The sequence below is a fragment of the Camelus bactrianus genome, chromosome 11, assembly GCF_048773025.1.
Source record: "Camelus bactrianus isolate YW-2024 breed Bactrian camel chromosome 11, ASM4877302v1, whole genome shotgun sequence".
NCBI lineage: Eukaryota > Metazoa > Chordata > Mammalia > Artiodactyla > Camelidae > Camelus > Camelus bactrianus.
In genome coordinates, this window is record NC_133549.1 from 59,171,901 (window position 1) to 59,188,260 (window position 16,360).

The 16,360-nt window shown below is 37.3% G+C and overlaps 1 protein-coding gene across 1 annotated transcript; it reads left to right on the forward strand.

The window, feature by feature from the left end:
- The first annotated feature begins 535 nt into the window (after positions 1 to 535).
- CDK1 (cyclin dependent kinase 1) lies at positions 536 to 11,668 on the forward strand. Its single transcript, XM_010957937.3, has 8 exons — positions 536 to 636; positions 2,670 to 2,731; positions 4,060 to 4,216; positions 5,060 to 5,183; positions 7,309 to 7,479; positions 8,628 to 8,791; positions 8,914 to 9,055; positions 11,324 to 11,668. Exons 2-8 carry the CDS (start codon positions 2,695 to 2,697, stop codon positions 11,420 to 11,422), a joined length of 894 nt encoding a protein of 297 aa, XP_010956239.1. The 5' UTR covers positions 536 to 636; positions 2,670 to 2,694; the 3' UTR covers positions 11,423 to 11,668.
- The last annotated feature ends 4,692 nt before the right edge of the window (positions 11,669 to 16,360 follow it).

The window sequence follows — 16,360 nt, forward strand, 5'->3', positions numbered from 1 at the left end:
TTAGAAAAAAGTATCTAAATCCAACATATACAATGGAAATTTTTCTTTACATTGTTAAGGACGTGTTTGAGTTTTCTATTATCTCCTTAGAGTAATCAAAATGTGCTCCTTCGGAGCAGCCTGAGAATAATTAATGTAGAAAAACACAAATATACACTAACTTTAAGTATTAGAAGAGAAAATAATGGGGTTTATGGATTAAGTATAGTATCACTTTTGTGATGAGATATTTTGAGTATAATAGATTTTAATTGTGCCGGTATTGGAGGCGAAAAAAACTAACCTAGAACGAAGTAGATTCCTGATGACTAGAAACAGTAGGACGACGCTTTCCTGGAAAGAAAGACTGCGCTTGCGCTCAGATTCAGTTGGCGCCCGCCCTCCTGCTTTTTCTCCAGCCGCCGTTTCCTCCTACTTTCGCGCTCTAGCCACCCAGGAGGCCTAGCCCCAGGGCAGTTGGGCTCTGATTGGCTTCTTTGAAAGTCTACGGGCTACCTGATTGGTGGACCCAGACTCCTTTAGCGCGGTGAGTTTGAAACTGCTCGCACTTAGTTTCAAAGCTGGCGCTTGGAAGTTAAGGGAGAGCGACCGCGACGAGGTAGCTGCAGCTGGTTGCGCCGCGGGAAAATAAGCCAGGTAGAGTTGCTGGGGTCAAGGTCATGCCTATGGGCCGTCGACTCTGCAGGGCCGGCTCGCGGCCCTCGGAGGGGGAGTATTAAAAAACTGGGAGATAATTGGAGGCTGGGCTCTGGGCAGTAGGCGTCTGCGTGCTGCCAGGCCGGGCCTTCACCTGGGGACGGGGGCCTGGGGGTGTGAGAGACACCGGGGCCCGGCTTTAGAGAGAGGCGTGGGGGAGCCCAGACCTGGGGGGGTTAGTCCGGCGGGGTGGCGTTTTCCTGGCCTCGGAGGTGCAGTCTGGGGTCGCGGGCGGCCGAGGAGGCTTTCGGGTCGCGGTTGAAGCCAAGTCCGTGCCTTGGTTCGACAACGCCGAGAGCTTGCGGAGTGCCGGGCTGGGTCTTCGGCCCTGCAGCTCCCGCCCGGCCTTGGTGCGTCCTGCCCGCGCCTCCCGGGGTGGAAAGCAAGACCACAGCTGGGCCAGGTACCCGCGCCAGTTCGTAATCCCAGGCCTACCCGGAAAACTTGTGGGCCTTCTCAGGCTTGCCTCTGTGCCCATGACCCTGGCCCGCCTAGAGCTTCTAAGGCATGGAGCCCGAGAGAACTTGTATTTTTTTCTGTTTTTATTTTGTGCTTGGTGCTTGTTATATACAATAGGCAAAAAGTGGAAATCTAAGAAATGCCGAGAGTTAGCTATGTGTGTTTTTAAATCCTTTAATCAATTTTTATGTAATACTAAAGCCACTGATGTGCACGTCTTGCTTCTTCTAAAGCCCTGGAGGTCTCTGTGTAGATTGAGCCATTGATATTTTACATCCTGCCGCTAGTAGTGGAGGAGGAATCCAGAAGGCATTCTGGAGCCTCATCCTTTACTTAAAATAGCTACAGCCGGGAAATGGAGGGAGAGTAAATGAACCTAGCTTTCAGTTAGTTTTCAGTTATTTGTTTAAAGTGAGGTCAACAATTTTATTGTGCTTTAGGCATATTAAATCTGGACATTGAAGAAAAGACAATTAACCTAATTATGCACTGCCTAGTAAAATTAAACATTTTAAAGATTGGCCAAGATTTCAGTCATGGCCAGTGTAGTACAAAGTTGTTCATTTAAAAAGAGTTACCTCTACTTACTGCTGGAATGATTTTGAAGACAAAAGTGAGAAATAGAACTTACGATTCAATTATGCAGAGTGTCCTTTGCATGTGATCTTATCAGTGATGTATTATAAAGTTAGGCTTTGGACTTCTGAAGTTAATGTTTCATTAGCAAACTTAACAGCTTAGACTTAGCAAGAAGTCTTCAGTACCTGGGTGTTGGCATTTCAGCTTATTTTGGCCATTCTTTGTGATTCAAATATACTTTTTTTTTAACTTTGTTCTTGACATTGTGTAAGGTATAATTAGATTTTATCTGTGAAATTGCACCTTTTCTTTTATCCTGCTTATTTCCTATTCTTGCAAAAAGTACCTTAAAAGTTTTTATCATGTTTGTGTATGTGACTCCTAAAAGCAGGAGATTAAAACTGTCACTTGAGCAAGTTGAAACAGATAAGCTTTTGTTGCTTTAAACAATCTTTTTAGCGGGTGAGTAGTGACCACATTTTTAGCTCCGTACTCAGGTCTGTAAAAATTGTTTCTTTTGAATTATCTTTATAAAAATATCAAAGCTGAACAAATTCAAACAATGGTCTTTGTTAAAATATTTGGGTATAACTCTGGCACACACTGGTGCTCCTTAGAAGTGTTACAGAAAGAACATCTGGGTTTTGTTTGGGAAGGCTGGATAAATGGTGTCTGAATTTGAGGGTTAATTTGGAAGAAGTTGCAAGTTAAACTGGTATAGGGTATACAGATATTTCCAATGTTTCAAGAGCTAAGGTAGGAGAGTCTTTTGAGTTCTTTCCCTTGTAAATATTGTTTTAATACAATAAATATTAATGGAAAATGAATACTGCACTTGGCACTGAAAAATGGTTTACTTAATGTCTCATTAGTAACTTAAAACCACCCTTTGAATTAGTAGCTTGTAATCAAATCAGTTTTTCCTCTCATTTTAGGATTTACCATACGCATTGATAAACTATGGAAGACTATACCAAAATAGAGAAAATTGGAGAAGGTAAGTGGTTTAATAATACAAAAGGGTTTTTTTTTATTGAAATATAATTGAGTTACAGTGTTGGGAAAGTTTTTTAAATGATTTAATGATATCTTGACAAGAAGACGTGAATATTAAAATCCAAACTTTAAGGTATCTTACAGTATGTTAGTGCATTAATGTATATGTTCTTTATATACTAACCTGAACACAAAAATATTCCCATTTCAAGAGAGTTGAAATTATTTTGACATGTCTCCCCAACCAAACCCCCCCCAATAATCTTACATTCTTCTAATACTAAGCGCTTAAAGCAATATTTGTATTGTGAAAACACTGTTGATACCTCATAGGTGTGTTGGAGAGTAGGGGGTTAGGGCAGTAGAATTACATGCTTCACTGCTTATATATTCAGAAGTTCTAGTCAAGGTCATGCATTTCATTTATTAGTTAATGTCTCCTTAATCTCTTCTAATTTAGAGTAGTCCCCCCTTGACATCGAGTTTTTTGACAACCCAATTCGTTTCTTAAATACATTCAGACTTTTATTATTTCAAATATTACGAAGTTGTTCTCTGGTTTCTTCTGAATTATAAAAACCTGAGTGTTGCTACATTAATCTTTGAACTCCTTCCTGTCTTAAGAAAATGTCTTTTTAGATCATAGAGGATATAACTTGTATCCATGATGTGGAACCTTAGTTGGCATTGAGTAGGCATCCTGTAAACATTTGTTGATTAAAGGTTTTCAGTCTCCATAACTTCTCCGTATCGAATATTTTTAAGAATCAGTGTTCTTTGGATGTGAGGCTTTCTGCTATAAAGTAGATAATACAAACTTGAATAGATTTTTTAAATATTTAGTAAAATATATTATCCCCTTTTTTTCTGGATGAGGATTGTTGACTATATATTTGAAATGGGTGAAGTACTCTACAGGAAGTTTTCTGAAAGTGTCACAGTGACTCCTGTTCATAATATTTCCTGAGCACAAATCTACACTGTATTTTATGCCTACCTTGCTGTTGAGTAGGATAATTTGACGAGACATTCCAGTTTGCAAATGATCCTTTTTCTCTAAAATGTGCTGGAAAATTACTGGTAATTTAAATATGGGAAACCTATGATGACTACACAAATTTTATTTCTAAACTACAGATGCAGTAGGTTGTAGTTACCCTCAGCGGGTTTTTTAGAAGTGATAAGCGTATAATTTTGAGTAAGATGCCTCCTCTCTGGCCACAGCAGACATTTCTATCATGTGACACCTTATGGGATTCAGCCATTTTAAAAATATTTTTTAGTGTGAACAGTGTCACACAGCAGACATTTTTACCTTCTCTGTTTCAGGTACCTATGGAGTTGTGTATAAGGGTAGACACAAAACTACAGGTCAAGTGGTAGCCATGAAGAAAATCAGACTAGAAAGTGAAGAGGAAGGGGTTCCTAGTACTGCCATTCGGGAAATATCTCTATTAAAAGAACTTCGTCATCCAAATATAGTCAGGTATGGTATAATAGCTGAATTTAAAGAATTTTCTACATACTATTTCAAGTATGAATTTCAATGTGGAAATTTCTACATTTGCTTAATTCTGGTCTAACTTTGCTGAGAGGAATAGAACCCTACTCTTTTTGTTAACTGAGAATGCTGGGCATAGGAAAAAATAGGCTGGTAAAGCAGGAACAGAGTATGGTCGTAGAGGTTAGTACTGGGGGCTGCAAAATCAGGGTAAACTGGTCAGGGGAGGAAAGGAAATCCTTTTGCCAGAGCTTTGTCACTGCTCCCACTTTGAGAGCTCTGGTCCTTAAAGACCCCTTAATCAGAGTCCTGGGACAGGTAGCTACATCAGATGAAGAAGTTTTTTTCTTTTTTTTTTAAGCATCTGGACTGGTGTCTTGGGAGTTGTCATCCTAACAGTCCAAATAAGGATTTAATTGCATTTTTCTGGGACTAGAGATAGTGAGCAACTCTTAAGGTCAGATATTACTTTAAAATTTATTTCTATAATTTACCTCAATGGAAAGACAAGCTCTGAGCAACAAGCAGTCAACCTAGAAATATTCTTCTGGAATACAAGTAGTTTGACAGTTAACAACTGTATAATATGACTAAATTTCCAATTGCTGCCCACAGATTCCTTATTAGTACCACAGTTTTTCACTACTAGGGAAGCTATCATCTCTTCTTTCCCAAAACAGTATATAGTATGTATGTGTTACCATAGAAAATTTCTGATAGCCCTACTTTTTGTGATAGCCACTGTGAAATTTAAGGATATAGTTTTATTTTGTGAGAGGTCAAAAATATTTGTTAGATTTTTTTTCGTATAATTGTTTTATTCTTCAGTCTACAAGATGTGCTTATGCAGGATTCCAGGTTATATCTCATCTTTGAATTCCTTTCCATGGATCTCAAGAAATATTTGGACTCTATCCCTCCTGGTCAGTTCATGGATTCTTCACTTGTTAAGGTGAGAATCTAACCTCATTTTATTAGTGTTTATCCATTGTGTATGTAAAGGATCTGCTCTGTGTTTCATGGGAATATGCTTGGAAAAAGCATTAGAAAGTAGAACAGTGAAGAAAAGAATATTTCATTTGCTCCTGCACAGTTAGTGTGTAGATTAGATTGTTAACAGTTACCCATTTTACTAGATAGTGCTTCTAGTTGTAAAGTGAAAAGCAGAGCCTGAGATAACATAAAAGTAGTAAGTGGTGTTATATCGTTGGAAACCGGGATAGTCTGGTCTCTGGCAATCTGAGAGTATAAAACAGTAGCAAAAGCCTGGGGCACAGTGGTGGCGGCAAATGGTTTTATTTTATTCTGGTTCTGAATGTGTTTGGGTTAATTTATTGTAGCCATTTATTATATTTCACTTAAATTATAAATGTATGTGTTTTTTTTTAAGTACTGAAGTGATTAAATTCTCTTACCTTATGCAGTCTCTACCAAACCACTTCTCAGAGGTAGCCATTGTTCTGTTAGTCATCCTACAGGTACTTAAGTGTTATGTCAATTTGTATGTGTATATACAGAAACTTTACAAAAGTGGTATTATTTATATTTATTATATACATATGTATTATTTCCCACAATTCTGTGTAAAGCATTTCTCCACATAGGTCTACCTGTCTTTCTAATTTTTTGATATAAGTATGTAAAGCAGTTCCATACTGATGGACATCGAGGTTGTTTTCCAGCATTGTCATTCATGCTGTTAGGATCAGTGCCACAGTGAATATCCTTATATCTTCATATGCAATTTTATAGGCTAAATTCTTGCAACTAGAATCAATGGATTGAAGATGCTTATTTACATTTAAAATCTTCATAGAGTGCTGGTTGCCCTCTAAAAAATTACAGCAATTTACTCGTAAATATCATGGTGTGTGAGTTATTTTTTTAGTACATCACTGTCAAAACTTGGTTTTATCAGTCTTTTAATATCAATCTATTACGTGAAAAAGACATTAATAATCATTTTGTATTTCTTTAAACATTTTTTCACTGTTCTAGCCATTTATAAACAGCCGGTACATATTCTTCATTGATGATTCTGTTAGGATATTATCTTTTTCCACTGATTTCTAAAATCCTCTTACTGGCAACATGCTGATATTCTTCATTTTATTCCTTCTTTTTGTCTTTTGACTTGTTAATGTTGTATATACCATTAGTAATTTTTATAATTTAATAATCTTGTACATGACTTTTAGACTTTGTGCTTTTGTGTCTTATTTAAGTCTTCCTCACGACAAAATTCATATATATTAGAACAATACATGACAATTATTTTTCTGGTAGTCTTAGGAGTCTTAGGAGATTACTCCCCTCCACATCCCCCACCCTTTAGAGTGTCCTAATTCTGGATAGATCAAGATTAAAACCTTGGGTTCTTAATTTTTTTTCCAAATACCTAGCCAGTTGTTCCGACTGATTGATTTTATGTATTTTATAATCTTGAACTTTATAAGTCAGTACTGTTAACTGTATACTTTATATTTCTATAATATCCATGTTGCTTCAAATGTCAATTACATTGTCTTGGCAATAAGTATCTTGTAAAACACTTCTCTGAACTGCTAAACAGCATTTTATGGTAATTGTATCTATTTAAATATATAGTCATAATATTCTTTGTTTTTTCTTTGGGAATCTGACTAATGTTTCCAAAGAAGAAATGAATATATAAAGATAAAAGATAGAAATGGAAAAGGCTAACCTTATTCAAGATAGAAATAGAGTTGCTATAAATATACAAAGCTAAAGTTTAAGAAATGTTCTAAATAGGAAACTTACTTATCACTTAAGAATTAGGGACCAAATAAGTAAAAGAATAAATGAGTTCATAAAGATAGAGATGTGCCCGTAAGATGAATATCTTTGGCTTAGGTATATAAACATGATATTTTATGGAAATGGACTTCCGACCCTCAGATACTTCCTGGTGGTCTCAAATGGCCTGAACCAACTGTTTTGATAAATTATTTCCTAGTGTTATAATTTATTTTATCTTTGAAACAAACCTACCAAGATTGTTTAGAAAATCATTACATGGTATGGTTAAGTTTCTAACTTCTGTTTCCTTCTTTCAGAGTTATTTGTACCAAATCCTACAAGGGATTGTATTTTGTCACTCTAGAAGAGTTCTACACAGAGACTTAAAACCTCAAAATCTATTGATTGATGATAAAGGAACAATTAAACTGGCAGATTTTGGCCTTGCCAGAGCTTTTGGAATACCTATTAGAGTATATACACATGAGGTATGATTTTTGGTACTTTTGAGTTATGTATGATTGCTGGATTGTTTTCTATATTCTTTAAGTCAAAAAAGATTTCCACTCTGTGCCAGTATCAATTTATTGCCTCTCTGCTTCAAACTCACCCTTCATTGGCTGCTATGTGAAAATGTATATGAAACTTTTAAATATGTTTAAAAATTTTAATGTTAAGTAGAGGGTGCCAGAGGGACGTTGTAGGAAGAAGAGGTTTTCCTTGCTATTGTTTTTAGTTATTTCTCACTAGTCAATCTCTGATTATTCTAATTCTCTGTTATAGTTAATAATCCTGTATAGTAAACTTCGTGCATTCAAATTTCTGTCTTTTGATTGGATCCTCTCTTGAAACAATAAGATTAGTTAAAAGATAAGTTGGGTTTAAGAGCTAGTGTTTCAGATGCATTTAGAAGCTGCTAAATATAATCAAGTTTTATCATTGTTACATTGATGACTTGACGTTTTGTATATTATTTCTGGAGGGAAAGGGAATGTTGAATGACATAGTTAAGGAGTATTGGAAAACTTTGTCTTCTGTGGAGTTGCTACCCTTGAGCCCAAAGGCTTCGTTTGCTTCCTCCAGATCAAAACTTAAAATAGTGCTCATCTGGTCAGATGTCTTCTCTTCTTTTAGTCATTCCTTTCTATCATTTTTCCCCATGGCTATATAAATAAAGATTATTTGGTTTCCACTGGCTTAAACAGATGCTGTTGATCTCCATTGTGATAAATTAGATATGCTAAAATAGTAGATTGACTCTAGACTAATAAATGTGTTTGACTTACTCATGATTTTAGCATGTAAGCAGTACATGTACTTATACAATGTCACCCCCAAATCCATTATTAATGTGCTTTTTTCTTTAAAGTGAAGACTCTTGATTATTTTGATCCTTGCATTTGGGAGGGGGATAATTAGGTTTGATCCTTGCATTTTAATGATTTGAGAAGACTTGGTATGTTTTTATCTTTGTTTCCATCTAACAATATTTTGTATGGTTAGTTGACTTTTAAACAATGCTATCAGAGGCAGTCATGCAGCCTTCTAAAGAACAGTCCTAATAATAATAAATGTTTACATTTATGTAATTTAATGTACCACATTTATTCAAAGTAAAATATTTTCATTGTAATAGGTGGTAACACTCTGGTATAGATCTCCAGAAGTATTGCTGGGGTCAGCTCGCTACTCAACACCAGTTGACATTTGGAGCATAGGTACCATATTTGCTGAATTAGCAACTAAGAAACCACTTTTCCATGGGGATTCAGAAATTGATCAACTCTTCAGAATTTTCAGGTATTTGTTTTATACTTCAGCTGTCAATAACTTTTAAACTAACTAATAAAGGCAACATGTATATAACAAGATTTATGTTTATGCTTTAACTCATAAGTTTTTGTTTTGCTATGGCTCTTTAGAGCTTTGGGCACTCCCAATAACGAAGTGTGGCCAGAAGTGGAATCATTACAGGACTATAAGAATACATTTCCCAAATGGAAACCAGGAAGTCTAGCATCCCATGTCAAAAACTTGGATGAAAATGGATTGGATCTGCTCTCGGTAAGGAATGCCCTCGATGATGACTTTAACATTATTGATTCTGAATGTACTTAATTGTTTCTTTCCCCTAGGAAACAGGAAGAAAACCAACATATACTGAGCTGGGCACATAACTTTTACATCTGTCATGTTTATTGTATTACTAATTCCATTTTAGATACCAAAAAACACTAGTGGTTTTGAGAGGAGAATTTAGCACTAGTTGTTTTTTTTTGTTCTTTCTTTTTTTTAATAAATTCCTATTAAACTTTTGATTTATTTGGGGGGAGGTATTTAAGTTTATTTATTTATTTTAATAGCGATATTGGGGATTGAACCCAGGATGTTGTGCATGCTAAGCACTCACACTCCACCACTGAGCTATGCCCCGACCCCAAATTTTTTAAATTTATTTTTTGGTGGGAGGTAATTAGGTTTGTATGTTTATTTATTTTTAATGGAGATACTGGGGGTTGAACCCAGGACCTTGTGTGTCAGGCACTCTACCACTGAGCTATACCCTCCCCCCGTTGATTCGTATTTAATCTGACAGGTAGCTATAAATACTCTGAAGGAGAGGACGTGGTTGCTACATCTATAAGTTGCTGGCTTGTAGTGGCCTTCCTTTCCAGTTTTTTTGTCTCAATATTTACTACTTTTTCATTTAGACATAGATGTCTTCCTTATTGCTTCATATTTTTAGTTACTAAAGCTATTACTGCATGAGTTCCCATTTCTCCCTTTGTGCTTCATTTTCACATCAGAAAGGTTAGGGGAGGGACTAATGTAGTTCTTAAAATTTTTCCCCTCATTACATTGCTGTTCCCAACTAACAGTTGTTTTATTTAAAAACAAGACAAAAGAAATTGTTAGGATAAAAAGTGTATTGTCCTAGGCCTGCTCCAGAAAATAAGTAAGATTTTGGCACGCTACTAAACAAAGGAAAAAAATTACTGCTATGTCATCATATACGTGTTCTAATTGGTCCTTGGGCCCTTTTCACAACCTATAAATTTCATGGTTTATAATTCAGCTCAAATTTCCCAAGTGCTTAGAGTGAAGTCTAAGATCTTTTACTGCTGCTCAGATATCTTATATGTCAATATTGCTGATTCGATGTTAAAGGACTTCTATATTCTGGGCCCAATCTGTCTTTTTAACTTCTGTAGTTCTTGAACAGAAATAATTTTACTTTAGTTAACAAAATGAAAATCATACTGTCAATCATGGTTCCTTAGTCTAGCCACTACTGACATCTTGGACTGGATTGTTCTTTGCTGCTAGGGGCTGTCCTGTACATTGTAGGATATTTAGCAGCATCCCAGTCCTATGCGCTACAGATGCCGTTAGCACATTCCTCCCACTTGTGACAACCCAAAATGAATCCGCACATGTGCCCTCTGTGGGGCACAGTCTCTTCCAGCTGAGAATCACTACTGTAAATCATCAGTCAGTCTTGGTTTCAAACTTCAGCTTTATCACTCTTAAGTTGTATGAACTTGGGCAAGTTAACTTAACCTCACTGGGCCTCAGTGTCCTCATTTGTAATGTGGGACTACTACCTACCTTTTGTTCTGAGGACTAAGTAACATGAAATCTACAAAGCACTTAATATGGTGCTAGATAAATAGTAAGAGTTCAAATGGTGACTAGATAGTAAAAGGATCTCTTATCTGCTTGTTGATTTGGCTTTCTTTAAGATTATATGTATTTCTTTAAGGTAAAATTTAACTTTATTCAACCTTTTCTGGTGATGTGTAAATTAACTTTAATACTAGATTATTGACCATAACTCATTTAGTGACTCATTTAACTATGTTTATAACACACTGCACTCTGGTTTTGTTTTTATTTGGAACTTTCTGGAAGGTACACTAGAAACCACTATAGTTAACTGCCACTATTTCAAGAATGTTGTAAATAACTCAGATGGCCATTTAATTCTCAAAGTGAATATAATTAACTAGATATCTTTCTTAAATTTATGTTTTGGTTTTAAAACTATCTGTGAATTCTTGTGTCTTAAACCATAATTTATAGCAAAAAGTTTATCAAGATATCTATGATATAAGGGATAGATTATTTTAGAGCTAGAGGGTGAAGTAAAGAGTCTAAGATATTTATGTGATTTGGTATTAAACTAAAGGAAATATTTATTTAGCAGTTTCTCATAAAAATTATTAGCTTATGGCTTATTAGTATAAAAGTAAACCTTTATGGAGTTTTTTTTTAATGATTTAGTTCTTAAATAAGTAAAAACCCCTTTTTAATCTTTTTTTCCTCCCCCAGAAAATGTTAGTCTATGATCCTGCCAAACGAATTTCTGGCAAAATGGCACTGAATCATCCATATTTTAATGATTTGGACAATCACATTAAGAAGATGTAGATTTCTGACAGTTTCCACGTGTTGTGTCAAGAACAGATAGTTGTATTGTTAACTCTGTTTTTTGTCCTCTGTATTTTTCTATTCTTTGTTGTAAAACTTAAGCTGTACTTCATCTTCTGATTTCCAAAGTGTAACTTAAAAATGTAAATATTGTTCCATATGAATTTAAATGTAATAATTCTGTATATGTTTGTAGATCCCACTGTAACAACTATTACTATAATAAAACTATAAATCTAGTATTGATATCAGGAATCGGAAAAAAAAAATGAGGTAGCTCAAATCATCTCATACCCTACAGCAGTCTGGTTTTCCTCTAGTTAGAAATATTAAAATTTAGGAAAGTGTCCTAAGTTCAAAGTTCATAATGCTTTGAAGTATTTGATGCTCTGAATGTTTAAGTTTTGTCAGTTTCTTGCCATGTGTTAACTGTACAACCTGCCTAAAGATGAATAGTTTTCTACTGGTATTTCAATTTGTGGCCTAAGTGTTTAGACATTCAGAATGAAAAAAACTACCCAGATTTGAGAAATGATGCTTAATTTATAGAGGTTTTCAGTAACTTATAAAACTAACATTAGTGTATGCCAAAGTTTACTGCATTTTACAGTCAGATGAAGAGCTGTCCACAGCAAGGAAGAAGAGTTTAGAAAATTTATGAGCTATCCTACTTTTAGGTAGGTTATGAGTTATTTGAATTCATATGCCTTGGACAGAGGGAATAACTGTACAAAAGAGTTGCTTATCTTGGCTTTCGAGTCTGACTTTAAGACTATTTGCAAGTTTTGACATACTTAAAATTTCTTAGCAGCCCTCTTAGATGGTTCTAATGTATAATTATTTAGCTGAAATCACTAGCTTTGGGAATTGTCTCAGTAATGCTGCTCATTGTGATTTTTACCTATAAGCAGCCTAATTTAAATTGTTAAAGCCAAGAGAAATGTCTCTAAAAGTGGTTTTATCACTTTTAGTATCTATCTGTTAATTGAACATACACTATTTTCCCCCATGGTTGCTACCTATGGCTAGAACAGGTGTTCCCTGAGCCAGCTTATTGGATGTGTAACGGGTGATCTACCTCATCTATACTGTCAGAATGTTTGCACTTGACAAAGTATGAGTCACTTTCTTTGGCAACAGGGCTTGTAAGACAACAGGTTTGGTGGCTGCGTTCTAGGTCCTTTGGTGGAAGCCAGCCTGCAGCAAGTGAATGCAGTGCCTGGAGAGGAGCCCTTTGAGGTAGGAAGCCCTTTGTGGAGACATTACATGGTGGGAATTTGGTAAATGAAAGGTCACAGAAAAGATTTGAGATAGTGAAATGGCATCTCTCTACAGACTTGTTTTTTCTTATCTATGAAGTGAAGTATTAGGGTGAGTCTGTTTTTCAAAATTATAGATTTGCAGCCTTTTAACTAAAATGGTTCAGGATCAGCATTAATCACTGATAGCCCTCCTCCCCCAACTCCAGCCCCACAGAAACTAGCAATGTGTTTAAACAATGCGTAGGTGGACTGGTTTCACCAGTATTTGGGGCCTTGTGGATTTTGAAGAAGCAGGATGCATCCTCACTTCTGTTGTCCCATGCAGTCTAATTGTTTGAAAAGTCAATTCATCAACTTAGAACCTACTTGGTGGACCAGGGAAATGAGATGGTAGAGCACTGCCATCATTGCTGTTATGAGTGACCTACTTTTCTTCCTGCTCCACCTGTCTGTGTAGTCCTATGTGTAAAGTGTCAGCTTCAGTGACTGGGTGAAAAGCTATTGAATTGGGTCTTCATCTCGTGTATAATTTTAAACGGGCTTACGCTGTGGCACTTCTGATTAACTTTAAAATGAAACTTGTCTCTGGGCCAGTAGTTCCTAAATCTGTTGCATGCAAGAAACACCTGAGACTAACTCTGGTCCTACCCTGATCCCTTTGGAAATTGGGAAATGGTGTTCCAGGACACTTTTCAAACGTTCCCCAAAATGATTCTGATGCAGCCAGGAATCAGCAGTTGGTGAGTTTATCAACTTTGGGCCTACTTCTAGTTTTAGTTGTCTTCGGATTTCACATTAGGACAGCTAATGGCGGTGGGCAGCAGATTGGGACCTTGGGAGGGCTGGCGCCTCTCCCCTCGGCTGCAGCGGGCTGGCTCAGTGCTTGGGATAGGCCAGCTTGGGAATGGAGCAGGATGGCTGGTGTGGGGCTGGCAGACAGCAGGACACCCCGTGGTGGGGGGGGACCCCTGAAAGTTGCAAAACCAAAAACCCTTAATGTCACCTTGCAGTATCTTTAACTTGTTTTATTTCTACCTGAGGCTGTGCTCTTCAGTGAGAGGAGAGGGTTGTGTATTTCATCACCGTTAGAAGAGTTGCATGTACTTGAGCCTAGTACTGGAACAAGTACTCTATCTTAACATTGTCCTTGGTCTTTAGAGAATGGCATTTTTTCGTTTAAGTGAAAAAATGTAACCAGTAATTATGCAAAGAAGTTAATCCCTAATACACAGTAAAATCTTATATTTTGACATGACATATGTGAATTAAACGAAAAATGATAGTGTTTTACTGTTAATAAAAGGTTTTTGGGGGACTTGGATTAACATGCTAAAATAATTTTTAATCAGAGTAATTTTTAAGGTACTTAAGGAGACTTAAGTTCTATTAGGTGGAATACACTTCTCTATTAGTGCCTTTTGCAAACTGGTTCATAATAGGTCAACTTCAGTCCCACCCCTTTTTAAATAGTTGCCATATTCAAACAAGTCAGTGAGGTTCTATAGGGTCAATTTGCATTTTGTGGACAGAGTAGAGACAATTTGTTTGTGGAATGTGGAGTTAGATTAGTGGACATTAGGTCTGGAACAAAATGGATAGAATATTGAATGACTAAAAGGAGAGCGAGAGATGGAAGGATAAAGCATGTAAGCTCCTGAAGAGGGAGAGGTAATTCCTGCTTTAAAATAGCTAGGAGAAGGCTAAGATGGGGGTAGTATTGATGAGGATTGTAACTTTAGTTTTTTTGGAGATAGGAGTGAAGCTTAATGAAGTATTTGGCAGCAAGAGTAGACATTTTCAGTCCCATACTGTAGTATAAACTCCACATTTCAAAGATGCTGTAAAGGCCTTGGAAGAAAGGTATTGAGAGCCATAGACTTGTTTGTTGAGGAGGGAAAGAGGTGTCACAATACCAGCATTCCTTAGAATGCTGAAGGTCTGCTTTTCCAACCTCCATTAGGATCGCCTGGAGAGCTTGTTAAGAGTTTGATTAGGAGGTCCTGCTTGGATAGCCTTAGCAAGTTCCCAGGTGATGCTAATGATGGTCCAGGGAGAATCGCTCACAGCATGGGCAGTTCTCAGGATCCTAGAGAACTGAACAGAAGCTCAGCTGTTTGGTCAACTTGTCAGGTTTGTAGAGGAAGCACAGGTGCAGAAGGACAAATTGATCTCAGGCCAAGCATACATGTATAGATTGAACTGGAATTTGAACCTAAATCGTCCATCGTCAGAAAAAGTGAACAGTATAATGTAAAGCTTCCAATTTTAGAGCCAAGTTAGGGCTTGGTTCCCAGTTCTGCCATTTCTGTCTGTAGCCTTGAGTAAGTCATTCAGCGTCTCTGAACCTATTTCCTTAATTGTACAATGGAGATAATAAGTGGGATTTATTAATTATATAAATATATAAATACATAAATAGGATTGTAAGATTGTGGTGACGGATGTAAATAGAGTTGCTAGGTGTCCTGCATCCTGCATATATAAGACATGTCCTCTCTGCCAGGATGCCCTAAGTGTTCTCTCCAATACATTACAAAAATTGGGCAGTTTTTTTGTTTGTTTGTTTTTTGTTGTTTTTATTCTGCCACAGTAATTGGTGCTTAAATCTGTTAAACAGCAACACTAGGTGGTGAATATGGGCAGAGTTCCTGGCACATGGCAATTTCTTCTTTGAACTCTCAGCACTTTTTTCTCATTACCTCTTACAGCACTTTCATTTTTTACCTTGCTAAATTCTAGGTGAGAGCAGGTGCCATGTCTTGTTCTTTCATCCTCACAGTCCTTGGTCTGTTACCTCAAGCGTCAGACACAATCCCAGTCCTTTCAGGTGACTCCAAGGTCGTGATGCCTCACCTTCAGTAACACCTGAACATCTGCTGTGAGCAGCCACTGCGCTTTATGTACATTTCCTCTTCTTCATAGCAACCTTGTAAGGGAGAGGGCATCTTCATCTTTCAGATGGTGACACTAAGATTCATAGAACTTAAGTAGTTTGCTGAAGGTCTCAGGCTGGTAAACACCAGAGCAAGGATCTGGGGGCTGACTTCACACTGTTCTCTTTCCGTGGCACCATGTTGGTTCCTAAGATGAACCCATAAAGAGAACATGTCTTTAGTTTCAAAAGCTTAAGAAGAAAGAACTGAAGAAAACAGGCAAATTCTAAAGCCAGCGCAGCCCAGGTGCCTACACTCAATGTTGTCCAAAGCAGGACCTCAGGCCTGCAGACCCCTCATGAGAACTGAAGCTCCTGACAGAATGTCAAAGACATCTACTTCAAGGTTGAAAAGGCCAGGGTGAGATACAGCTTTCAGTCCAGTTCATCTTCCTGCCCCGTTTTGGGTAGCAATATCCCCTTTTATCACACTTTGTGTGGTCCTTGGGGTTCTTCATTCTGGCTCCTTGTTCATTCGGATGGCCCGGCTTGGGCCAGCACAATAACCCATAACCCAGCAGCGGGAATTGGTCTGAGGGGTGAGCAAATGACCTAAACAAGACCCACAAGGGTCTTTTTTGCTATAGAAACCTTGAGAGGATGAAGTCCCCTTTCTGCTGACAGTGCTAAACTGGGATGGCATGGCTGGAAGCCTGAGGCATGTCCCTGACTTTGCGGAGCTGGCTGAGCCAAGAAAGTGAAAGTTTCCTGGGACTTGGTGTCCCTGGTTCTGGTCCTGAAGCC

Coding starts and splice junctions, on each gene's coding strand:
- CDK1 (XM_010957937.3), top strand. CDS start 2,695: ATGGAAGACTATACCAAAATAGAGAAAATTGGAGAAG. Junction 2,732..4,059: donor AATAGAGAAAATTGGAGAAG/GTAAGTGGTTTA, acceptor TCTCTGTTTCAG/GTACCTATGGAGTTGTGTAT. Junction 5,184..7,308: donor TGGATTCTTCACTTGTTAAG/GTGAGAATCTAA, acceptor TCCTTCTTTCAG/AGTTATTTGTACCAAATCCT.